The sequence below is a fragment of the Cariama cristata genome, unplaced genomic scaffold (assembly GCF_000690535.1).
Source record: "Cariama cristata isolate BGI_N322 unplaced genomic scaffold, ASM69053v1 scaffold19131, whole genome shotgun sequence".
Classification (NCBI taxonomy): Eukaryota; Metazoa; Chordata; class Aves; order Cariamiformes; family Cariamidae; genus Cariama; species Cariama cristata.
In genome coordinates this window covers 21,429-47,919 of record NW_009597814.1, presented here as the reverse complement: position 1 = coordinate 47,919, position 26,491 = coordinate 21,429, and the positions used below count along the sequence as shown (strand labels likewise).

Here is a 26,491-nt window from a genome sequence, read left to right as displayed (position 1 = left end):
GTACCCGCGTCCTCCTCCTCCTCCTCCTGCCCTTCCTCCCGTTGGGAGCTTGGAGCGGGGCAGTCCTGCCGTGCCCCAGCCGTGTGCCCCGGGCAGGCCGTGTGCCTCTGGGCATGGTGCGTTTGGGTGCCCTTTTCTTCTCGTCGGTTCAATTTTTATTCATGTTCTATGACTTTAAACTATTGCATGATTAAAATGCTAAAATTGGGGATGGTTATTTCAAATGACTGCCTGGAGAGAGGGGTGAAATATTTGCTTTGCCTGAGGAGCTACGAACTGGCACTGACTGTGGTCCGGAGGCAGGGGAGGTGTGTTTTTACTGGGCTGGGTGTCTCCTTCATCCACGGCGCCTGGACCGTGGTGGCCTTGCTGGATTGCATCTGGCTGTGTCTCCAGACAACATGCACACCTTCTTGAACTTTTCCAGGTATTACCTCTGGCCAGCAATGAGATGGGAGCTGGCTGTCTTACACGAGTGGTATTTCTTGGGCATTCCTTCTTCAACTTTGTCAAATCAGTGTGAGATTTATTCTACACTTTGTCAAACCACAAGTTTTGTAGCTGAAGTCTTTGAGGACTAAAATGAATCTAAATTGCAGAGGCTGTGCTCAGGAGGCGTTTCAGGAACAGGTCTTTCTTACCTGTCTGTGGCTAGAGAAGACCCGTTCATCATCTGATAGACCAGTTCTGCTGTGCCCCAGGAGTGGGAGGTGTCAGAGGGAGCTGTAACGAAGGTGACACTAAGTATGTGATGTGCTTTTGCTAATATCTTTCCTTTGGTCCAACAGTTATGGACAGCTCTGAGGAGGAGAGGAGACACCAGTCCTTCAGTAACTATTCAGCCAGTAACTTTATTTGTCACTCTCTGTCTCAATGTCACTGATTGCATTAATTTATTGCAATAATATACCTTTCCTCTGCAGGGCATTTGCAGCACTATTTTAATTTCTTTAGTGCTTGGAAAGTTACCTTTAAAATTTCCAACACTGATCCATCTTAAAAAAAACAAACCCAAAACCAAACCAAACCAAATAAACAAAAACCCCTGATGCCCTAGGTAACCAGAGGAAGCACTTTCCAGTGATGTGGTGTCACATTGCCTTCTCCTGAAAAACTGTTTCATATTTTGAAATACATCTGTATTAAATTGTCACAAAACTTTTAGAAGTCTTGTCCTGTTTCTGTTTATACCTTATCTTATCAGAAATCAGGTCTGTCCCCTCAGCGGGGAGTACCGGAGTCCAGAGCTGGAAACTTTGGGAGTCAGGGTTGCATCTTGCATGTAATTCTGCCTGTGCATTAGATACTCCTTGGTAGTTTCCCAGGTTCCTTCTATTTGTTTGCTGAAGTTATATTAAATATGTTCTCCACAGAACTGTTGGTGTTACAGGAATATTACTTGATAGTTTTGAAGAGTTTGTCACGGAGAGAAATAGGAGCTTTAGGGGGATCCTTTAAAAAGGCTACAATATGAACTACAAAATCCAGAAAATGCATTAAATGCCATGTTTGTCTTTTGCGGGAAGGCTCCTTTGCTCTCAGTTTCTGGAGTGATTCCAGTGTTCCACAAGCAGTAGATACCGCTGACCAACAGTTGTACAAAATAAATAAGGATAGAAAACGGCTTATTGTGTTCTTTCAGAGAAATAGTAATTCCAGTAGAATTTCTAAAATCTGTTTACTGCTTACATGGGTAAAACTGATGGAGTTTGTGTGTGTGGGCGCGTATATCAGTTGGTTTCGGGAAGGGTTCAGATAGTCCCCAAATGATGCAACTTTGCATTTCTGTGCCTCCAAATGATCTTAATTCATATGCGACAACATGGCGATGGGACTTCTGCTTGACTTTGCTGCAGGGCACTCAAGTGTGGAAGACTTTTCAGCAATGAGATTATTGAATTTGAAATAAGTTATCTTGCAGAATTCAAGAAGAAATAAGAGTCTAAACCAAAGCAGCCAGAAGAAGTAGCTTGACTCATTGATACGCAGTCTCTGGAATTTTCCTCTGTGTGGGCTGAAAACCTTCTTATTGTTAGAATGAATCTACTTTGGGTTCCAAGCTTCAAACAATTCATTCAAATTATTCATGAAAGGGATTTCAGATGAAAAACTTGGAAGAGCATAGAGGAAAGGAAAAGGTGTATGCTGACATGCACTGTGGAGCATTGTGTATATAAAATACACTTTTCTACTTACGTCTCTGATACTGAATGAAGTGCTTTGTCCAGGTACTAATCCCTCTTCTTTTTGTGTAAAGGGATTTAAGAATTTTGTGAAAAGACTGTTTTTGTTGTTGTTTTGTGCGTAAGGAGCCTGGTTTAATTTACGTTGTTTGCAGCCATAGACCTCAGTCCTGTAAAATGCTGGAATTTCTCAAAGAAAGCAGCAACAGGTGTATAGGAAATAGGTATAGACCTTCACTGAGAAACATATCATCGTAGCAGGACAGGATAACGTTCCTTTTCTCTGTTGGATAGATGACTTAAACTTTGTCATAAACCGTTCACTCTTTGTTCACAAATTTTGCAGAAAGCGATAATAATTTGCTATCATCTTTTCCATTAGTGTTTGCACATGACTTGTCCTATTTCAATTTTGATGCACTACATCTTCATTTTCTTTGCATGAGGTTTTCCTCGTGATCAGTTTACACATTGCTGTCAGACTTTTTATGGAGAAGGGCATGCTATTTTTAGTTCCTTAGGACTACCAGACCTTTTTCGTGTTGCCGTTTTAAGTAGCTTTAAAACTAGTTTTATTAACTGGCATTTAGCGATGGGACATCAGAACGCTACTAGGTGGGTGTGCGAAACAAAGATGTCTTAAAATACCTCTCTCCTCTTGAGTGTGTGTATTTGCAGGCACTGAGGAGTACTTCTATTTTGGGTGTATTGTATTGAAGTCACTCCATTTTTCTTTTAGTAAAGAAAAATTACTTTGGCGAAGTCTTACTGATGAACTTAGAGGTAAATACTTGATTTCTAGGAGAAGTGAGCTGGACTTGTCTTAAAACTTGAAGCTTAAGGTGTTTTTTTTGTTGTTGCTGGGCTATTAAAGATAGCTGGAACCTCAGAAGACGTTATGTTTTCTCCTTCTTACTGTATTTCTGATGCTAAATGAGTTGCTTTAGCCAAGTATTACCTTTGCTCTTTACATGTGAGACTTGTGAACAGGTATTACTGTAATTGGTGTTCTGGGTCTAAGGAGCCTGTTAATTAACTGTTGTTTATAATCACAGGCTTCAGTAGCGTAAAGTGCTAGACTCTCTCAAAAAAAGGCAATGGCTGTAATGTACACTTGATTCTTTTAGGGCTTGCTGGTGCTCTGGGGTAAATTGTGCAGACATAATAGATTTTTTGGTTTGGTGTTTCCTCCTTCATCCCTTCTTTCTTCGTTCCTGTTCCTTCATCACATCGTCCTTTATTTCAAAAGTGCCTTTCCACATCTTTATAAAGAACTTGTCTTGCCAATTTCTCAGGCATATTTGTAATAATGATAATACAGTCTGTTTATGGTAGCATGGCATCGGAGGTGTTCTGGCAGTAATAACTTAGTTATTTAGCATCTTAGCTGTCAGAGAAAGCTTTCTCTTTACAGGTTTAGTTTTTTTTTTCGTTTACAGGACCTTCTTAAAGCATTTTGCTGGTTTCAGTCACTTCATATCTATCTTTTCGGAGCCTTCTTTTTGTGCATGTAACACTGTTTTAAAGATCTGGACAAAAAAGCCGTATAAATTGAGGAAATGCTAAAATGTTCATAGATGGGCTTTGGTCTTTTGCATACTTACCTGGAGAAAAATTGGATGTCTTGTATTTTGAGCTGGATAAAGCAACTGCATGAGTTTGTGATTTTTTTTTTTTTTTTTAAATGCCTAAATTATGTTGTTCTCATGCTTTGGTAAGAATTTTCCAAAATATCTCTCTGCTCTTTAAAGTGGTTGAGGTGCAGCATCTGCTTCCAAGATCGGTCTGTTTGTATATCTCTGCAGTCATTTTTCTGTGTAAGTTTTTCCATCTTTCCATGGTAGGACCTCAGAAGAGAACAGGGTTAGGAGACTGTTCCTCATGAAAAAGCTAGTAAAACTGATTTGTGTATGAACTAATCAGCTGGGAAAAATAGTATGTAGGAGACAACACTGGTTTTATAAACTGTTTGTTTCAACAATACATGATTTCCAGTAATTTTTAAAAAAATGAGTAGTCCTTCTAAATCCCCTTGCATGAGATAGCCTTAGTCTGTTGGATCGGTTTTCTGCTAATCTTTAATGCAGCCTTTAGTATCCTATATTTTGGAGAGTTTCCAGTAGATTCCTATCTCACTGGCAGTAAATCTGCTACTTTTAATGAAATTAAGTTGGAATACTGATTTTTTTTTCCCTACAGCTGTCTCTGTAATTTACAGATCACAAGATGTTGCATTACCATTAGTCTGCTAGGCTGTAACCCAGGAGAAAGAAAAACCGTGTTTTAGATGCTTAAATATTCATTGGAGAAGGGACTGGAGACCAGGTAACCTCTCTAACTGTTTAAGTCCAGAGCCTTTCAGGTCAATGAATATTTAAATATCGTGTATAAAAGGGAACAATCTCTCTAGGAGGTTCTGGAAGTGGGTCACCCAAACACTTTAATGTACTCCAGAGTATGGCGCTGGGAGATGGAGTGTGTTTGGGTCCTGCTGGGCAGAAGAAAAATCTGGGACCAAGTCTGCCACATTCTGAGTGAATAGGCTACTGGATACGAAAGGGCAGCACAACTGCATCGTCTCTTCCTTCTCTTCCTCAGTGGTCTTGAGAGTAGTTTGAGTTTCCCTTCCATTTGGTTTTGTCAAAACACCTGAAAACAAACACCTGCTTGTTTGAGTCTGTCTCTTGTTTGATCCTGAATAGATTCTTTTGTTTGAACACCATTTTTTTTTCGAACACCATTTTTTTTTCACTTCCTTGCTTCAACATTTAACTGAGAATTTAGTTGTTCTCATAGTTCTCATATTAATCCTTCATGGATTAATTGCATGCAAAAGAAATCTTTCCAGATGTTATCTTCTTTGAAGAGAACTATCTTTCACTGATGCTGTGAAGTATGCTTATCCTGTAGTTTTAATTGGGGCTAATTCACCTAGTGAAAAAATAAATCTCTAAAATACTCTGCTGTAGGCTTTCGGTAACTTATAGTAGGGGGATCTTATCCCTACTTGAGAGGGAAGGTAAAGCTATTGCAGACTGATAACCCAAGTTGACTTTTAGAGGGTGTCTTTAATACTGTGAGTGGGTGTAAGTTTAGCATGCGTGCAGAGGGGGAAAAGATGGCAAACTGAACTCGCCTCTCAACCAGAGTTTAGTTTAATAAATGACTTCTGCTTATATTGCAGGAACCTTTTCATTTTTTATATATATGCACATATATATATATAAATTGTATATATACATATTTACATGCTTAAGTATATGTGTGTATGTGTATATATTGACTTTGGGTTTTGTAACTGGGGCTCGAAGGGCTGTTTTCATGAGGTTTCTGCCTGATTGCCATTTCTAAGTCTTAGAACTAGATCTCTTGAATTCAAAACCGGTTTCGTTGGTCCTCACTATGTGCATTTGAGCAAATCTCATTTTGGAGAGAGGAGTGAAGAGGAAGTATCGTGTAATGCGTCTTAAATCCCAGTGTAACTCCTGTGGTTGCTTGTTATGTTTTAAGAATATTCCCTAGGTAGGCCTCATTCTAAAATGTGAAGAAACTATGCAGTAATCATAAAAAGAATTCTTACTAGTAATGGCCTTCTTTACAAATCAGTCTAATTTAATGTCCTGATTATATTTTTTGAGAGCCACAGAAAGTATGCATAAACATTTTGGGTTAGACTGAAAGCATATGCCCATATAATGATGATTAAAAATACAACAAACCCTTGCCCCCAAAACACAGTCCTTGTCTTTTTAGCCTTGGGGAAAATGGTTTCTTTAACTATTATTTGAATTCTATTGAAACTATAGCTTTGAAGAGATGTTGAAAATATAGTATTGAAATTCCAAGGTCATTGCTAATTCAGTTTTGATTTAATTCCTTTATCTAAGCAAACTGACTCTTAATGAGTGTTTTTATGCCAAATACTCCATAATGGGGAACTTACAGTTTAAGCTGTTAATGAAGAAGCAGCCCTCTGCTTTAGCAATAGCATAATATTGTTTGCAAATATTGAGAGCAGACTGTAGACAAAGACTCTAAATCTACTTTAGGACCTAGGTTGTGATTGGTCTCATTTAAGAATGTCATGGCTTTAGGTTTTCATGGTAAAAATGGCTGTGAATAATGCTAATTTCCCTCAAATCATGCTGTTATTGTACTCTATTCCAATTTAATGACAATATTAGAGAAAGACTTTAGTCTCTGCAACCATTCAATTAATTTTGTTGGATTTTTTCCCTTTTTTTTTTTTGTAACTGCTTCAGAATTTTTATTTTTTTTCTCCCTAGGAATTAGAGCTGTTTTTCATGGTCTGAGTTGTTAATTATTTCTAGTTGCTAAAGACCTGAACTAGAATGTGGCCAGTAACACCATACAGCTATTTTAGGTTTTGTGTGAAAATTCCTTTTTTTTTTTTTTTATCCCCAAATTACCAGTTTCTCTTTTTTCTTGATCCTTTAGTTGTTCAGATAGATATTATATTGAAAGAGAGAGACAATGCTTCATACCATCTGCTGCCCATTTCTAAAGCATTTTATCAATGCATGCTTACTTTGGTGTAGTATGTGTGTATTACCATGCACAGATACTATGCCTGTGGCAAAATGAGTGGTTTGTGCAAGGCATGTAAGGGAATTGTATCAGGATTGCAGCTAGAGTTCTTAGCTGTGGTTTGTACTTAAGACACGCTATTTTTTTTTCCTGTATTTGACAATATTAACCAAATACTCAAAGTCTAATGACATCTTTGGTCGTGGTAGCTTTCTGAAAGGTAAGATCTGCACAGCCCAGTTTTTACCAAAGGGTGAAATGTGGCCTGCCTATCTTTTTGTCATAGCTGGTCAACAAGATGGAGAAATAGCTGAGTTTTCTGATTTCATAATTTGGAAAAAACACTACCAAAATTTGTAAACTGAAGGTGTCTGAAAAATAAATAACGCCTAAAATATTTACCACTTTTGAGTTTTCTTCTCAGCAGGATGATACTTGAAAGCATAACCCAGAAAATGTAGATGTGGTATGCCATTGTTTGGCCTTCACTTTAAGAAGTGTCATGAATTGAAAGGTTGTTTTTTTTTTCTTTTTTTTACATCTAAGTGCATCTAATAACCTTGTGATCCTTCTTTTTCTAGGTATACAAAACTTGGCTATGCAGGAAATACAGAACCTCAGTTCATTATCCCATCATGTGAGTAATTTTTTTATCCCTCCGAAGTCTAATACACACCGCTATCACTGAGCACTTTCATGAGTAAATGATGTGCTTTCCAACTCCCAACTCAGTCTTCATAGTCTCTTGTCCATCTGGGAAGTGATACTCATTGTGTTAGCATCTTTGGCTAGAGTGTAGCTAAACAGAACTCCTTGTTTGCAGTTAGCTAGGACTGTTGCTCATTAAATCAGCTCTTGGTTGCTATGACAAAGATGAAGAGAACTCCAGTCCAATTTCCTTTTTATCTCCATTATTTTTCTGCCAGAACTCTTGAGTAGACAGAATGCAATTTACCTCCTGTCTACCTGCCACCATGGTTACTGTCCGGATAATCTGGGGGAGGCTTCCAATCGAATTAAGTACTAAAGTGCAGGTGGTGTCTGCCTTATTTACATTGTCTGGGACTGTAGACAGTATAATAATCAAAAAAGTTGTTTCTATTAGAAAATGTTCTTTTTGGATGTGTGTTTACCAATTAAAATTGCTGTTTCACATGCTCTTGAGCAGATTTACTCTTGAGTTTTTCGAATGTTAGTCTTGTTTAAAATGTTAGACCTTTCTGACATTCTTGGTTTTAATTGTAGTCTTAATAGTTTCTCTCAAATGCTATATATATTTATAAATAGTACCATTGACTGCGTATTTATGCCTATAATGGCAGCTATTATCTCACGATTATCTCCACTTATGTTAAACACTGCCTTTTACTTTTTGTGAACTTCATCAATTAGCTACTTATTAATGCATCTAGACTGCCTTGTAACTACTGACAGTAGAAAGTATAAAGATAAGGAAATAGTCAAGGTAATTGGGGGCCAAAGAGGTGGAGGGGGACCTGCTTTTTACTAGTGTAGCTGTAGTACTGGTTATAGCCTTACTATTTTAAGTATTGTAAAAAACTCAAACCCAAACCGCTGGTAAAGATTTAAATGTCTTATGTTAAAGAAGTGGGATAGGAGGAGTTTTCCTGTGAATTTGTTATCCTGTTTTATAAAATGATAAACCTCTTGTGGCTTAGGTGTATTTCCAAAAGAATTGTTTGCTTGTCAGTAATTTTTAGTGCTGATAGTATTTGGCACGTTTATGGATGATGCCTGTCTACTCTCTATTTTGTACTGTATGTTACTTAGGTACTGATTATGACCTATTAAAAGAAAACTGTATATAAACAAGGTTATGTTTTAAGAGTACTTTATTCCATTTTTATTTATAGCTTGCCCCAGATTTGTTTTTTTGCTGTCTCATCTTCTTGCCTATAGCAGCCATCATCTAATAATTTTAGTGATAGTTGCTGCCTGCTAATGGGAAGCATGTGTCTCCAAAGACTTCTCTTTAGCACTGCAAATTGATTTCTCCCCTCCCCCCTTCCTCCTTCTCACCAACCAGGATAATGACTCCAATACTTATTTCTGAAGTACATAGTTTATTTTATTCTCCTCCTGTGCTCTTTCTCTTAATTCTAGAAGTGAAACTCAGAAAATCATGTTGCTTACTGGCTTAAAGAGTTATCTCCAGTGGAATGCTGCACTTGCACAGGTTTAGTGACTGCTGTAAGAGAATACGTCTTTAAGATTTTTCTCAGAGTTATTATTTATGTTAATGAGGGATGGGTGACTAGAATCCTGCATGATGCAGTGAGAATGAACTCTGCTATATTGACTTGTCAATAGATGGCTTAAATAATTTCTACTTTCTGGAAACTATGCTCTCTGTATCCCAATTTTTATTTCTGGTAAAGAATACTTAAGTAAATAAATATGAATTACTTGGTATTTAGCTGTGTTAATTTTGTTTTGATTTGTTTGGGGTTTATTTTAAGGTATTGCAATCCGAGAATCAGCCAAAGTAGGTGACCAGGCTCAGAGGAGGGTAATGAAAGGTGTTGATGATCTGGACTTTTTCATAGGAGATGAAGCCATAGATAAACCTACCTATGCTACAAAGGTAAGCATTGACTATTTTTAAGAAATCTTTCTGAAGTTTGACATTTTTACTATATAACGTTGTAGGGCTTTTTGATAGCCATTTAAAACCCACATTTGCTTTTTTGAAAAACATCTTTGTTGCTTTTTAATAACTGCATTATTTGATTCATGGCTTCACCTTTTTTTAAATGTCTGTTTTACTAGTGCTGTCTTGTGTGATTGGTGCTTGAACCCTTGTGTAAATATCCATTGATACAGTGCAGCTATTCAGTTTTCAAAATTATTAGCGATTAAAATAGTCATAAACACTGAATATTTAAATTCTTGCTAAAAGAGTATCCTCTTAACGTGGCATGTGAACTGGGGAATGTGTTGGATACTTTTCCTTCAGGCAATGTCACAATTGTTTTTTGGAGGGCTGTCTTCAGTGCAGCTTTTCTGTGAATCATATTTTCCATACCCTAGTAAAGGACTTCTTGTACTTATAAAATGTTACCGGCTTATGAATTATGTGGAAAAAATCATATTTTATACATCCTACTGTATTAGTTAAATGTCAGCTGTGTTCTTAACACTGAACAAAATGTAAACATCATCCCTGCCAGAATTTTCGTTGAAAAATACATAGCCTATATCATCTTTATTTCTTTTTATAGATTGGAAGGCATATTGTAGCCAAGTATGATTCTCAACTTTATAAATGATAAAATTCATACAAAAAGAGATTAAAACACAGTGCCGTAATAGAGCAATAGCAGTATTAGGAATAGAGTCTGGCTCCTAGTCCTGCAAGACAGAATTGCAATTTGAAGTACCTGGGAGCAGGACATAGATTCAAATGGTGCCTCTAAATTAGAATTAGAATGGAGGGTTTGGTGAGGTGTTTTCATTCTTGCAGAAGATGTAAGGGTTTGGGGACTTAGACTGTTCCTATTTCTGGGTTTGTTTATCCTTGTATGGTCTAGAGTGCTGACAAGTTTTCTTGCCTCAGTGGCCTATACGACATGGTATTGTTGAAGACTGGGACCTCATGGAGAGATTCATGGAGCAGGTCATTTTTAAATACCTACGAGCTGAACCTGAGGATCACTATTTTTTAATGGTGAGTTAATGAGTCTGGGTAAGAAAATATTTTTGTGAGAGGAAAAACTAAATAATGTTTGAAGCACAAGTAGCTCTGTTGGAGGATTTTTCTCTGTATATGTCTTTTATTTCTTCAGCGACTGGGGCAGGGAGGGAGGAGAGGGAGGAGGAAAGTAAACTGTAAAGCTGCGTTATAACTAAGTTCTGTTCATTTTGTGACACAGGCTACTGCAGGTTGGATTTTGGTTTTGAAAAGCTTCCATCCCTTTGTTTAAACTAAATTCTGTTCAAAATATTCTATTTTGAGTGCACTGAGAATTTTAAAAGTGTGATTATCATAGAAAGCTAGTCAATGTATGAACCATTAGGACTCTATTGAGGTCCTTTTTCAAAACCTTTTTTTTTTTTTTCCCCAGACAGAGCCTCCGCTGAACACACCAGAAAACAGAGAGTATCTTGCAGAAATCATGTTTGAATCATTTAACATACCAGGACTTTACATTGCTGTTCAGGTGAACAAAGTGAATATATACCTCTAAAATACAGTATATAATTTAGTCTTCTGTGTCTAGTCTGCAGTATGTGTAGTCTTCTGTATGCACATGTCTGAAATGTTTGCAGTGGTATTTTCTGAGATTGTAAATTGGCACACTCTGCCTGCTTCTAAATATAAACTCTTTCTCATGTAGGCAGTGTTGGCCTTAGCTGCCTCTTGGACGTCACGGCAGGTTGGAGAACGTACTTTGACCGGAATTGTCATCGATAGTGGTGATGGAGTGACCCACGTAATTCCTGTGGTATGTAGCAGGATGCAGTTTGAAATTATCAAATTATCAGTGGTTTGGGCAAGTACAGAGTTCGTTTACTGTGGATTTAAATAAGAAGTGTCAAATGAAGCTTAATTTTTAGTGTTGCTCGGTTGTTTGGGATTTTTTCCTCCCCATCATTATTTTGAAAAGTATGTATTTTATTATATGAACTTCTGTATGCAGTTAATTTAGCTTGCAGACTATAGGAAGGTCACAGTAAGGAGTCATCAGGCCATCTTTTAAAGGCTATTTCTGTGTAAAACCTTGTCTTCCATTACTGTAATACCTCAGTTGTGTTTAATATTAATGCTTATCACAGTTTGGGGTCTCCTGCATGCCACCAACATCTGGCATGAAATGTCCGAACTTTTTTGATGTCCTGCATTTTGATTATTTAATATAGCTGATAACGTGTGCTTTTTATATGATTGTGTTGTATTTCAGAAGTTAGTGAACTCTGCTTGTGTGGAAACAACTACAAGCTTGTATAAATGCATATTCATATACATAGTCAATCTCATACAGCTTAATTATGTTAGGATATTTAAAAATACAGAACTATCTGTGCATACTGACATCTGTTCTGTTGATGTCATTTTGTGTATTTCTGAAGCATATAGTATGCTTGAATGATCAGTTATTTTAGAAATGAAAATTCAATTCCCTTTACCTTCATCTTGCATTTTGGTATTAACCAAAGTGCAGTATTTTCTTCATATGGGAAATTCTGGGAAAAACCAGCATTTACCATATGGAAACTGAAAATTGGGGTGGGCCGGGGAATAAAAAGCAAGGGAAGAAATAATGTTGGCTCAGCAATACCAGTGTTTTCAGTAAACGCCTCCTGAAAAAAATTCAACGAATAGATTTCTTGTTTTTATTGTGCTTATCATTAGGTACTACTTCATTTGATTTTTCTTGTCTGAGAATTTTAATACATTTTATACTTTTTATTATTAACTTTTCACTCTCAAACAGGACATGAGCTGTCTACTTATATTACGTTTGCTTTTCAGATCATACTTAAAAGGAACCATCTGATCAGACTGTCTCCTAATGTGTGCAAGATTTTTTTTTGTCTATCACATGTGTACCTGTTAGATAATTAATATCTGTTTATATGTGGTAATCAAGGTCTTTTAGATAAAAATAATATCTGCTTTGCAGTGGGTTGCACATTTTTATAGTAATTTGTTTCAAAATTTTACTTCTAATTAAAAATCAAAGTATTATAAAAATGAATGTTAGTTTTGCTGTTAGTTATTGATACACAGTAGTCTTTTTCCCAAAATATTTTCTTTCCTCTCCTCCTACATAGGCAGAAGGCTATGTAATTGGAAGTTGCATCAAACATATTCCTATTGCAGGTAGAGATATTACTTACTTTATTCAACAGCTCCTAAGGGAAAGGGAGGTGGGAATTCCTCCTGAACAATCTCTGGAGACAGCAAAAGCCATAAAGGTACACCCCTCTTAATAAATACATAAATAAAACTCTTTGAGCTAATTTTTTGGCTTTAGCAAGTTGCCAGTGGCTCTCTTAAAAATGCAAATGTAGGCAGTATATTGTAATTATGCAGGCTTCTGGTGGTTTATCCAATCAAGTGCGGGGGAAGGAGAAAGAGGAAGAAAATCTTCATGCTAGACTGCTTGGAGTGAATATGTTCTGCAGATTACATCAGCATTTTAAGCTTTAAATATGTTTAAAATTTGCTTTTGAATTTAATAAAAAATAGATGTATGTAATGTCAGTAGAGTGATTGTGTGGATCTGAACTTGCAATGAAAGCTGGCCATTGAACGTTTTTATCATCACAGACCTAATGGTTGTGATGTTTTCATTTTGAGAGAGACTGCTCTAGATGAGTCAGCGTGCAGCCTTACTGAACAGATAGGCCGGGTGAATTGTCTTGTAGGGTTGAGTCCTCAGTAGTGGTTTGGGTGAGAATATCTGTTGAGCAGCCCCATCTGTAAGAATGCTCACATGTTTTTGTTTTCTGATGGTGCTATACTTTAATTCAGCGATGGAATAATTATTCTGGCAATTTTTAATGCATGGTATTTCTTAACAGGAGAAATACTGTTATATTTGTCCTGACATAGTGAAAGAATTTGCAAAGTACGATGGAGATCCTCGAAAATGGATCAAACAGTATACTGGCATCAATGCAATCAACAAAACCAAGTTTGTTATAGATGTCGGTTATGAAAGGTTCCTTGGACCTGAAATTTTTTTTCATCCTGAGGTAAGAAGAGAGAGTAGCGATACGAAGTTAGAGAAACTTCACTCTGTGAGTGAAGTGGGGGGAGGGAATTGCTGTCATTTCCGGTGCCAGTGCGCCCTCTGCTGGAAGTACGACGTCAGTATAATCTCCTGGCTGCAACCATGTACAATCTTAGATAACTTAAGCACAGAAAAACGTGAGCACAGCAGATAATTATGTTTCTAATGTCCTGTGTAAAATTTGAAATAGCTTACTCTGTTTCTTTAAAGGCAATCTACAATTGAGAAGAAATTGTTTCAACTTACAGATTTTATGTAGCCTTTTCCTTCTGTCTTTCAGCATTGGTTTAAACCAGTAGGCCTTTCTACTCTGTATTTTATTATGTTGCCAATCCTTTTGAGCACTACTCTGCATGGTAGCATTGCATTGATAATATTCTGAATCTTGGACGCTGACTAAGAGGGAAGTCCATTGAAATCTGTTTGTGTGGTCACAAGTGACATGTACAATTCTGGGAAATGTTACAATACCTAGTCTGTCTGGTTTTTGGTAGTTTGTTTTGAGTGAGCTTCAGGGTATTGTGGGAGAGGAAAGAGTCAAGTTTTAATATGTTACAGCATAGCAGAGAAAGTCCTCTCCATTCCTATGTGCTCCGTTGAGTTTATTGCAGGCACCCGTAACCTGTAATACCATAAAAAATTTAATCAAGATCCACATTAACGCTGGTGAAATTTCCCTTTGTTTCCCTGAAGTTTCCCTTCCTCCTGTCAGAAGAATATTAAAAAACGTCATTCTCTCACCTTTTGTCTAAATTCCAGCCTTAATCTCTTTGTGGTCAGTTTGTAGCCATCTGATCTTGTGCCAACATTGAACCTCTAGGCTAAATAGTTTATCCTCCCTGCTGTTTTACCCATGTGATCTTTCAGAGAGGCATTGAATCCTATGTCAGACATCAGTTTAATAGCTCCTCTTTCCACAGTCCCTTCAAAGACTGTTAGGAACAGGATAATGGACTAATTTCCGTTTTCTTCATTTCTTGATAGTTTCTTGGCTCTGTATTGAAAAAAAAAAAACCCCAAAACTGAACTGAATTTCTAGAAAAGAGACACACACTAGATGATATGTACTGCATCCAAAGAGAATTTCTTGCTGGACTTCATTAACTCCTCACTTCAAAGGGTATCAAGTTAGCTAGGTAAAAGCTGCCTTAGGTAAGGCTGTCTTGTAATCTTTTCCTGTTTTTAGTTTACAAAATTTGTCCTGAAGTCTTTAATATTCTTGAAGTTAGGCTTTGGGGTTTGTAGTTACCCAGATTATTTCTCCACTTTTTAAATTAGATATTTTACTTACTATTCTACAACCACATGGTGTTTGCTAGCAGACTGCAATTCCACATGTCAATTCTCTTGTCCCGGTTCTAGGAGCATGTTATACTCTGCTTTGGATGCCATAACTCTCATTTCTACTTATTCCTTTTACCCTGCTGTTTTATCAGTATCTTTATGGAGAGCTCAGGAGAAGTTTTCAGGCTGTAGTTCATTCAGACAAGAACTCTCCATGTGAAGTAACACTGCTTCTTTCTTCTCTTTTAATTTGTGGCTTCATGTTTTAGCTTCTTGCATGATTAGTTCTCACTGTGGAAATTAGCTTGAATTCTTGGGGATTTCTCACATCATTCTTATGGCTCCTGATCTCCAAGCCAACTTCCTTTGCTAATTTCTCTTTCAGTTCAATGTATACTTGTTGTGGTTTGGCTTTTGTTATTCATCCAGTTAGATGCTTCATCTTGTTTAGGATGTAAATCCCAAGTAGTTTCTACACCTTTGGGAAAGTTTTAAAGTTATATAATAATATATCTATAATTATGTATTGGTAATTCATTTAATTTCTCAAAGGTTCATCTCTGAACAGGCAAAACCCTAGGCGATGAGCTGTGGCCATGAGCTGTTCTTTTTTTTTTTCTTTAAAAGCTCATGTTAAGTTTTAAGTGGAAAATTGCCACTAGCCCAAGAATGTTTTCTAGCATTAGCAACTCTGACTTTTTGTATTTATAAATGCAGAAATTTACATTAGCACTATGTCTGTGTTTGCATGGGTGGGGACTTCCACTCAAGACCTTGGAGTCTTTATGCTTTTTTGAATATTAGACCATTTGTATACTTGGAAAAAAAATCTGACTTTTTAGTGGGAATTTAACATAAGTATTTTAGTAGGGTTGAAAATTGTTTACAGGGAAACATTCTGACTTGTACACTGATATTTTTGATTTCACTTAAATGGAAAGACAGGACTGTGTTGCACAGTAACAATATGTTTAATATTGCAGGAGAACTCAAACTCATGTCACATGCAATAGTAGGTCCATAGTGCATAAATTCTAAACAGTGAATTTATGACCAAGGAAGAGAATCTGAATTTCTCAACAGAAAAAGGAATTCTCATTTCCCTTGTACAGAACTAGGTTTGTTGTAATGTAGAATAAGTGATGAGCAGGAGTAATACTGACTTTGTTTCTCACCTGCCCCCTTTAAAAGTGGTATTACAAAATGTCTCTACAGTTTTACTTCTGCCTTTTTGTTTCCCCATCCTTCGGATTAAGAATCTAATGCCTCTTCTGTTTCTTTTAGTTTGCTAACCCTGATTTTATGGAATCCATTTCGGATGTAGTTGATGAAGTTATACAGAACTGTCCCATTGATGTCCGGCGTCCGTTATATAAGGTATGGTCTTTCTGTTGTAAGATTAACTTAATTTATTTGGAGACTGAATACCGACATCATCATCATGAAGCATATACATAGTTACCACTTCCCCCCCTATGAGAAATGAGAACTTTGCATAGAAACAAAATTCAGGTTAAACAAAGCACCACTTCTGGATGAAGAGTACTTGATATTTGCTGATTTTCGTTTTTGAAAGAAGGTTTATCTATAACAGCGGCTTGAAACATAGGTGAGTATTGTCCTGAGGAACTGAGGCAGAGGGATGTTATTTGTGTGTGACATCTGTAGTGTGAATTCTTGTATGTGAATATCTTTGGCTTTTGCCAATTTTAAGGGTTACGTCGTGGTCTCACCCCTCTCACTCCCCTCCACTCCCTGCTTTATTAAGCAGTGGTTTCAAATACATGTGTGTGGTTGTTTTTTTTTTTTTGTCATAGTCTTGACTTGTATCTGCCCACTGTCTGCAGTTTTAGCCAGGTATTGAACCCAGTATTAAAGTATACAAAGACTTAAAATCTTTTAGGGGAGACAACAGGCCTGCTTAAACTTTCCCAGGGCATAGTCCAGACAGTACTTTCAGTCGGTGATTCTTTAAGAAGTGAAAAGGAAGGTACAGATAGGCATAACCTATGGCAAGTTCTCTCTGTGTCTGCAGCACACCCTATGTTTCCTGGTGGTTTTCTGCTTGTGCAGCAGCAGTGCCCTTTTGGAAATGACAGCATAAAGTAATAGCATGGAGAAGTTTGCTCACTCGCATAAAAGGTGGTAGTTTTCCCTCACCTGTTGGAATGACCATTAAGTTCCAACTAAGTTGTATCTCAGGGTAATTTGTAACTATTAAAATTTTGCAGTCTCTTTTACTTCAGTAAACATACTCTGCAATCTAGAATGAGACATAGTGCTTCAGAGCAAATCTGCGGAGCAGGTTAAAACCGGAGGTTAAACTACTGAACAAGCTCATACATGGAATGAATTTTGCAGTAGATATCTTCAGTGGCTTCAAGCTGAGGTATGTTGCAGAAGGTTTTAGGAAACTCTTAGTGTCTGGTTGTGTTTAGGGTCTGTGCATCTTTCCTGAAAGACCAAAGTTGCCATAAAGCGATAGCTTCATTGCTTGGTAGGGTAGGGATTAGTACTGACTTCTGGAAAGTGGTATTTAATAATTGAAGTTGTTACTCTTTCCTCATAATCAGCAGGCAAATAACTTTCCCTTGACTTGCCACTGATTGAGACTTTGTTTTTCCATTTTCTGTTTTTCATTACACTTGCTTAATTAAAACAATGTTATACAATTACCTATTGAATGTAATGATAGATGTCAGTAGGTATTAATGCTAATAGTTGATATCATCTTTAAGCAAGGCCACTGCAAAGGGACGAGCATCTCTGTTCTCATTGTTTAAAACGGTGCATAGGTGCAGAAATCCACTCATACTTTCTCTTAGTTTCTGTAGTTTATCAGTCTTGCTTGCCCACAGTGATGCATGGTGGCCAGCTAAGGCCTTGTGCTTTGCAGCTGGGTTTCTATCAAATGTATTTGGATTCTTCTTCAGTGTTCATGCAGAAAATACCTGCAGGTACCCTTCTCGTAGATTATATGTGATATGTAGCCTTTGAAGCATTGTTTTACAACCCATCTTTTGATGTCCCATGGTATTTCTCTTTTTTAGTTTTATTGTCAGTATCCCTGTCTCCCAGTCTGATCAACATCTCTCTTACAAGGCCAGTTATCTTACTTTATGTTGATGTTTGGACCAGAAGGACTTGCAGAAGACTGACTTCTTCAGCCGGATCCCATAGCCTACAGCTGTTCAGTACCAAGCACAAATATTCTTTCACATGTGATGAAGCCTTTTCAATTGTATAATGGTTGCCAGCAATGAACTCTTAATTCCTGTGATTACGCCATCTTAATGTGGTTACTTGAAAGAATTGATTTGTGTTCTTATTCTGTGTGTCTAACACAAAGTTGAGACTTCTGGGTTGCTTCAGATGAGCTGCTTTCTGCTAAGATGGAAGAACATAGGTAGGCTGCTGAATTTGAAACCAGGGGACTTGCATTGAAATTTGAAGAGACAAGGTGGGATTTTTTTTTTAATTTTTTTTTTTTAACAAACCCAGATCTTCAGCAAGTGGAATGAAATTTCAAGTGAGCGCTCAGGTGAAATGATAGAGGAGTAATTTTGGATCTTACCACGTGACTGAAATAATCTGGCATCCTTGCTATGCTGATCATTCCTGTATGTTGAATTCCATTGAAAAATGACCCATCCTGCATGCAGCTGGAAGTGCGATCATGCTTTTGTGGGGCACAGTGAGGTGTTGCATTGCCCTTGGCATTCTTTGGGAGGAATGGTGTATAGTTTGTCTAGTTCTGTTTTTTGGAGAATTCTTTAGCTTCCTTTTTTCTGAAAATATTGTTCCACAGCCTTTCCTTATATCTAGATAAATGTATAGTGTAACTGATATCGCAGAAATGCAGGTAAATTAGAGGGAGAGAGCAATAGCATGATAGGGACTATGGTCTGCAGAAAAACATGGTCCTTCCTCCAGCTTTCAGGTTACTATGAGCATACTACTAAACACTGTGTAACTAATGCACACCCAGCTTGCATCAGTGGGAAACCTCTCCTCTGTGATATAGCCACAACAGTTGCTAGTGTTGAGTGTTTTCAATACTAATTGCTATTTAAAAATCTCTTTTCAACCTGGAAATGCTCTGAAACTTGTCCTAACATTTGTCAGTTAGAGCGTGAGTTTTGGCACTTAGTGTCGAAAGAGTAACTGAATTTAACAGTTGCCTGGTTATATATAGTTATAATAACTTTAAAGGTGGACAAAGGGCTTTCAGAAGTTCTAAAAACTGCTTGAAATTCTAATAAATGATATTTTTTTGTTGGTAACAGGTTCAGAAACTGTCACTCTCGCCCCACATTCTACTTCAGCTCCCTTTTTCCACGTCCAGAGTCTCTCCCCAGATACTTCCAGAGTTTAGATGGTAGCAGGAGATGAGAACAGTATTGGCAGTTTAGAGGTCTGTACCTTCTCCAAATAGATTTTTTGTAAGTGTAGGGTCACTGGCTGTCCCAACAATTCATTTCTTTCAACTTTTCTCTGCTGTGTTTTTGGCAGAAATGTGTGGATGAAAGAACTTAAGATAAGTGACATCTGAAACCAGGTAAATTCTGTCTGAAATATCTCTGAAAGATAGTAGCCAAGCATGTTTAAATAGTCAAGATTCAAATCATGATGGATCAAGTTGCAACATCCTTGACCTCAAACTTTTAAGCTAGCTTCTCAAGGTGAAAACAATTAATGAGATGGGGACTGTAGTGTATTGGCAAGTGTGATGTTTTATTGTAGATAAATCATCCAGATTTTCAGTGGAAGTACAGGTACATGGAGACAGGATTTTAACGATACTGGGTCTTTTCCTTAGAGAAGATGTCTTTTTAGCTGAATTGCAGCTATTGTGGACAGCAATGAACTTGAGGTTGCTGATATGATTAAGATTTAGACTACACTGGTTGTATCAGCATTCTCTTGGAAGGTTAAATTGTTGACTGCCCAGCTCATAACAAACCATACTCAAAGCCTGGAGAGATCTGGGGTGCAGGAGGCTAAAAGGGGTAGTAAATATCCGCCTAACATCACTTCTAACTTAAATTGCTGGTAAATACTTTGTATGAAAACAGCTCCACATGCGCTGCTTGGTGTGTAGATGGCGCTGTCAGATTGCTGTACTGTGTCTGGCTGGACAGCTGCGAGCTACAGGGAGAAACACCACTTATTTGCTGTTATCAACCCTATTCTTGCCTTTCCTCTCCAAAATTGTAGGTATCCTCAAGCGGAAGACTGATAGGGTTCAGCTGACTTTTGCTTATCTGTGCTTCAGCAAAATGACAACTTTTGCTATTAATTACTGAGTGCAGAGCGGGGAGGCTCTGTGGGTGAGGTAAGGCTGGAGAGACTGCCAGGCCATTAGATCTGCATCATATTGGCACCGATGATAAGACATGGGAAAGAAAAGGTATTCCTGCTACTTCAAGTGGAAGCCCCAAGTGATTAACACAGTGTAGCACAGAAGTACTGAGGAGAAGCCCTGTTTCTTCCTATCACAGCTGTAATTAAATTAATGACATTACCTGTGATAGCTGGTTTAGCAGTAGCTCAATACATCTGCAGTATTTTTTGGTTACTTTTGTGTCTGAGTGCAGGCGTATTTCTGCAGAACAGCACGACCATAAGTCATGCTGAAATCTTCTGCTATTACTCGAACTGTTAAATGAACATTGAAAATCATGATTTTAAAGAAACAGAAATTATTTCTTCATCATTAAAGGTCAAACTTGTTTAAAAATTAAAGTGTCTCTCACAGGACATTTACTTCACTGTATATATATTTTTGTTTGATATGTATAATATTTCTCCTTATCCTTGCCATACAATATTGGCAAATATTGCCCTGTTTTAACTAAATTAACAGAGGCATGTAGCTTAATTGATTCACTTGCTCATGAAGTGCTTGGCTTCAGCTTGTGAACCTTCCAGTTTTTACCTATAATAATTTTTACGAACAGTCTTATATTGCTTTCATTACATGTCTCTGGCAGTGTGGTTGTGTCATGTTAAACAACTTCAATTTAGGCTATCATTTGGAAGGAAGGGAAGCTGGGATGTGGTGTTGAAGTTTGTGTTTACCAGAAAAGCAGTGGATGCTTCTCAGTTTGGTGCTGCAAAGTCTGAAGTGTCCAGCTGAGAGTGTGCTTATGCCACATTACAAGGTGCAATATAAAGATGCACAAACCAGTTCAGCACCTGTTGTTTGATAGTGTTGAGTTCTGCAGAAGCTAATTTAACTTTTGGGGATTTTTATGTAAACTTTATTTAGATAGAGATTTGTGTTAGAGTAACTGGGTTGTTTTGTTAGGTAGCTTTATATCTCTGCAGCATTACACTGTACAGGCATAATACCAAAAATGATATGGAGAGATACGCAATATCCTAGAGTTCATAAGAGAAGCAAAGGGTACAGATGAGAAGTGAGATATTTCTTGACAGCCCTCTTGAGATGATTGGTTTTTGCCCTTCCCTACTTTCATTATTTACTTGTGCAGTTAGCTTTTTCAGGTGTGTGGAAGTCTTCATCACTCTCTTGGAAGGGAGCACATTCTTTTGGAACAACTTAAATTTTCAACCAATTAACTATAAAAGTAAAAATCAGGTGGAGCTTTTTTCCATCAGATAGTATGATAATCAGTATTAGCTGTGAAACCTGTGGTCTGCTTAGAGCTGTTAAACCAGCTGAAGCATGTATGAGCAGATTAAGATCAGAAGAAGTCCTGTTTAAAGGAATCGACCAGAAACAGATACTTAAATCCTAAGTTCCTTGATGTCTTTTTCTGGGAGGCCAGAGAATTCCCAGGCAGGCTGAAAACCCAAACATCACTAGTAAGCTTTCTCCACAGACATATTTAGCATGCTTCGTTGTTACGTTTTTTTGTCGAGTAGTTACTGGACTTACCCAGTTATTCTAGAAAAGGTATTTGCTGTGGGGACTGGTTTCTTGGTTGTTTTTTGGGGGTTTGTTTTTTAGTTTTTTTGTCTGACTGTCTTTTCCCACCTTCATTGGGTCCTTTTTAAGTGGTGGGTGTGGTGTTTGAGGGGTGGGGAATGTGTACAGATTCTGCTTTCACTGTGAGTCAGGAGGATTACCTGGCTTCTGACCTCCTTGCAGAAGGCTGACCTACTGAGTTGTTATAACTTACTGAAGCCTGTATGTGAGCAGGCTTCTACTAAAGAGTTTGCACAGATTTGGCCCAGTGCTGACAAGAAGTACAGGGAGCAGAGGAACTCATATCCATCTTATAATGGCAGTTACTTATAACCAAAATTCTGGATATGTCCAGATATATGATAATGACATGCCTGACCTTTTGAACAAGTATACCCTAGTGCTTCTGTCCTCCTTGACCAGTATTATTGTTAAACTTTCTTCAGTGTGTAGAAGTACTTGAGTAATCATAATCTGAAGAAGGTGTAACCTCTAAGCTTCTAACCCTGAAATGATAAAAGATCCTCCCAATGTTACTGCTAACTCTGTAGTTGCATGAGTTGGTTTCGGATGTATTCAAGCAATTATTCTCAGGTGTATTCTGAAATCTATTTTTAGCGGTAGCATTGTCCACTTTATGGAGTATGTTTGAAGTTTAATTTGCTTTGAATAGAATTACTGCTTTTGCCGTCTTCGCCAACTTCATTATCTCCAGGTAGTATTTTCTGATGGCATCTTTTTAATTGCTATTTCATCACTCAGGTTGGTGGTTGTTTTGTGGGTGGTTTTTTTTGTGTTTTTTTTTTTTTTTCCCCCCCATTAGCAATTTTCTTTCCCCATGTGGAGTGCGTGACCACTTTGAGGCAGAGGAAGAGATGTTTTTGTGTGTGGGAGGAGCAGGGGAAATCTTCCTACTTTAACTTCCAGACCAACTGTGGTTTCTGGCTAGTACTTATAAGTATGGCTCCTTTTCTCTTCTCTGTCCTCCTCTTTTGGGAAATATTTCAGTAATGTTGCAGAGATGTATGCTTTTCTTTTAAGTACACCTGCCTTGTTATGCACTCTTTTATGCTGTAGATAATCCAAAGCTGTGAAGAAATGAGTTTTTCCTACTGTAATGGTTTTTACAATGTGCAGAGATTTTTTTTTTTTTCTCCCCATGAATAAACAAACAACTTTCTTCTCACTTTCCAAGTTACTAACAAGAATTTCCTTGTTATCTGTTGCTTAAAATCCAAGCAGTTACTTCTGCACCTTGCAAGTTTGAACGCTTATTGTGCATGCCTTTGTCTCTTCAGATCTGTGTGCAGTCTTGCTGGCTGAAAACAGTAGTTCAGGGATTCTTTCATTATGTGCACATTCTTGGTCTGCAGTGTCAAAAACTATTAGTGAGAGATAATCCTTTGACCTGTGTATAATGAACTCTTGATCTTGGTTGAGTTCCTTGTGGACATGCGTCTAAGGCATATAAGTGGTTTTAGTAAGTGCTAATTCACACTTTGGTTTGCAATTGCAGCAGTATGCAAGGGCACACATGCAGTTTTGTCACATAAAGTTCATTTTTCTGATTATACACTGCATTTTTCTGCCACCAATGTTATGTTCTAGGGTTCCTGTTTTGAATTCCCCCACCTTTGAAATGATTTCTGCATTAGTCTATGACCCTGCAACATTATCAGAATTAAGGATGGGACATTCTAAAACCTCTGTTTAGAATCCCAAGTACAAGTCCAGGCTAAGAGGCTTTTGGTTCTGCTCTGAAAATTTAGTAATACCAGGCAAGCAGGTATAAATAAGAAAAGTGAAAAGGCATTGTACCTTTCTCTGTACTGCAGTCGTCTTTGGAGGTGTGGTACCTTTTTGAAGAATCATTGGACTTGTTGGTTGCTATGGTTAGAAGTTTGACTCTTTAAAAAAAAAAAAAAAAAATTCTAGGTAAGTTTACAATTTTTAGAAAGACACCAACAGTAATATGATGAGGCTAGAACCTTATTTGGGATCAGGGCTAAAACTGGTTACTACGGGCATCCCTGGGAAACTTGTTCATGTAGTGTCTTATTTCTGCTGCTCTGCACATGTAGGGTACTATCTCACCATTTTAATGGAATCTTTCTCTTTAGTAATAACATGTTCTACATAAAACTCTTCTTCCAAAGGGGAAAAAAAGAAATTGGGGGACCATAGACCTCCTATGGAAATTGAGTGAAGCCTAAGCAGAGCTTAAGGTTCTGTGTAGCTTGTCAGCTTCCTAATGATTATAAGATCCAAACAGTCACCCCTGCAGTGTTGTCTTTTGGGAAACTTGCTTGAAGATGGATTTAAAGAATGTGTCTTTAATTTCTGCACAGAATGTGGTCCTCTCAGGAGGATCCACGATGTTCAGGGACTTTGGACGACGACTGCAAAGGGATTTGAAAAGAGTAGTGGATGCAAGATTGCGACTTAGTGAGGAACTCAGTGGTGGTCGGATAAAAGTAAGTAAGCATTTCAAGTGCATTAATTACATCAGTAGCGAAAGAAATAAAGTTCAAAATTTTCACCTCAGTAGCGAAAATGCAGTGTTGTAAAATGAGCAGCGTATATGTATGTGTTGTTAAATGTGTTGGTAGCCTTGCAATGTATGACATGTTTTTACGGGAATCTTAAAGTTACTGTGAGCCGTTTCTAAGGGCAGTTCTGGTATCTTCTAGGAGATACGTGATCTTAGCAGTAGGCATGAGGGATTTAACTGTTGTGTCCTTCAGCATACTAATCGGGAAGAGTTTTATGACTTGGTCTCCTAGGGAACATGGCAGACTGAGTAATAAACGTGAGATAGTGATGTGAATGGAAGGGTGAAGATGTCTAGGTGTGAGCATTTTCGGTTTGTAAGGAGCTTGCCAGAAAATGTAAACCCAACTAAACGTGAACTGTTTTTCTTAGCCCAAACCAGTTGAAGTTCAAGTGATAACACATCACATGCAACGTTATGCGGTTTGGTTCGGTGGTTCCATGTTGGCTTCAACAGTAAGTCTTTATCACAATTGTTATTTTTTTTTTTTAATTGCATGTTGTGTTCTGGCTATATTTGATCTGAGTATAAGTCTTAAACCAGTTCATTGTGACAGCCTAAACTGTGTCACATTCTGGAATCCTTACCCAACTTTTATCTCAGTAAAATTTGCACGGGGCAAGTGGGAGCTTTACTTGAGTAAGGATATAATGATTTGACATAATTCTGAGGTTTTTATACAATAGTTGCAATTTAGTCCCTTTATTCTTGAAGTCAGCACTAGAGGTTAGATAGGACTTCAGGAATATAGGATCCAAATCAATGATCTTAAACATGAAAGAGAAGCAAATACAAGAAAATGGGAGCAATTCCCGTCTACAAAGTGGGAGTTCTTATTGCTGTCTTTAAAAGCAGTCTTCTGGCTAGACAAACTTTTCTTGATTAATTGTATTCATATCCTAATATTTCTTCTTTTATTCTGTTTCAAAAATGTAATGCCATATCATAAAGATGCAATCTGCAAAAATGTTAAGGCATTAGTTTGTTGTTTTTTCTACTTGATGTATTCTTATGCTTTTGAGGGGATTTGTTTTATGTTTTCATAGCCAGAGTTTTTCCAAGTATGTCACACCAAGAAAGACTACGAAGAGTATGGCCCTAGTATTTGTCGTCATAATCCTGTTTTTGGAGTCATGTCATAATGCTCGTCTAATGGAAACAAGATCTCTGATATCTTGCTGGTGAAGAAACTCATGTAATGCAGAGGAAGGCAGCAGATACTGTAAATACTGAAGCAAGATGTGGTTAACTCTTCGAAGCATTTGGAACACTACCATGCACTAAAGCACAACTTACAGCCCCAAGTCATTTCAGTAAAAGCCATTTCTCTGCTGACTACTTTAAAGCCTATCCTTCTTTCTTCCTAAATGTGAGGTAATTGAAAATAGGTAAGTCTTGGTTTAGGAGGTTGTGCAAATACTACTGAAACTGAATCTAGAAGAATAAGGCAGCATTTTACTGCTTGTGGAAAGATTTAAACCTTTCCCACTTGTGCCCTGATTTTGCAATCAGATCTTTAGCAATGGAGCACTAAATACCACATTGCCTTCAGGGGAGTTGGAATGGATGCAGGTACCTGCCCAAATGGATTAGATTGCAGGATTGGGACTGTACTTTGTAAATGTAGGTTTTTCATACCATTTTGTATTTTATGATATTGGTAGGGTGAATTGATGACTAGTTCTAAGCACGAACAGCTGTCAATGTCATGGAGCGATGTTACGCGTTTCCAGGTGTGAGGCATGTATTGGAGTTGTGCTGGTATTTTTTTTGGAGAAAAATAAAAAAAAAGCCATGTATGCTAGAAACTGATCTGTTCATGTTTGGATGACACAAGCTAAGCGATTTACAGTATTGTATGAAGTTTATTATAGCCACTGTTACTTTGTTCTGAATTTTCTGAAACTGTTTTATAGAAGATGACGTTTTGTTTTGATGTTGGTGAGTGGTGGATGACGCACGGGCCTTGCACCAGTGAAATAAAAGCTGTTAACATCTTTATGAATGTTTGTGGTAGTCCTGATTTACATACTCCTCCACTTTATCTCACAAAGTTTCAAGTTTCTGTGAATGAAAGTTCCTGAACATCTGGGCAACCTGTTCCAGAGCTTAACTGTCCTATTATGGGTACATGTTCTTGTGTTATGGACACAGTGTTCTTCTATGGTTTAGGTCTAAATAGAGTAGGAAATCCTACTTAGTCTGTCTGTGCTGATACGTATCTGATCTC

At 37.6% G+C, this 26,491-nt stretch overlaps 1 protein-coding gene across 1 annotated transcript; it reads left to right on the top strand.

Moving 5' to 3' along the window:
• Positions 1-7,312: 7,312 nt before the first annotated feature.
• On the top strand, positions 7,313-26,262 carry ACTR3B (ARP3 actin-related protein 3 homolog B (yeast); the record flags this gene model as incomplete). The annotated part of the gene is made up of 11 exons (XM_009709064.1): positions 7,313-7,368; positions 9,212-9,336; positions 10,309-10,419; positions 10,817-10,912; positions 11,090-11,197; positions 12,528-12,671; positions 13,281-13,454; positions 16,061-16,153; positions 24,059-24,184; positions 24,633-24,716; positions 25,308-26,262. Coding segments are annotated over 11 exons (1,213 nt in total), but the record flags the coding sequence as incomplete, so codon positions are not given.
• Between the last annotated feature and the right edge of the window lie 229 nt (positions 26,263-26,491).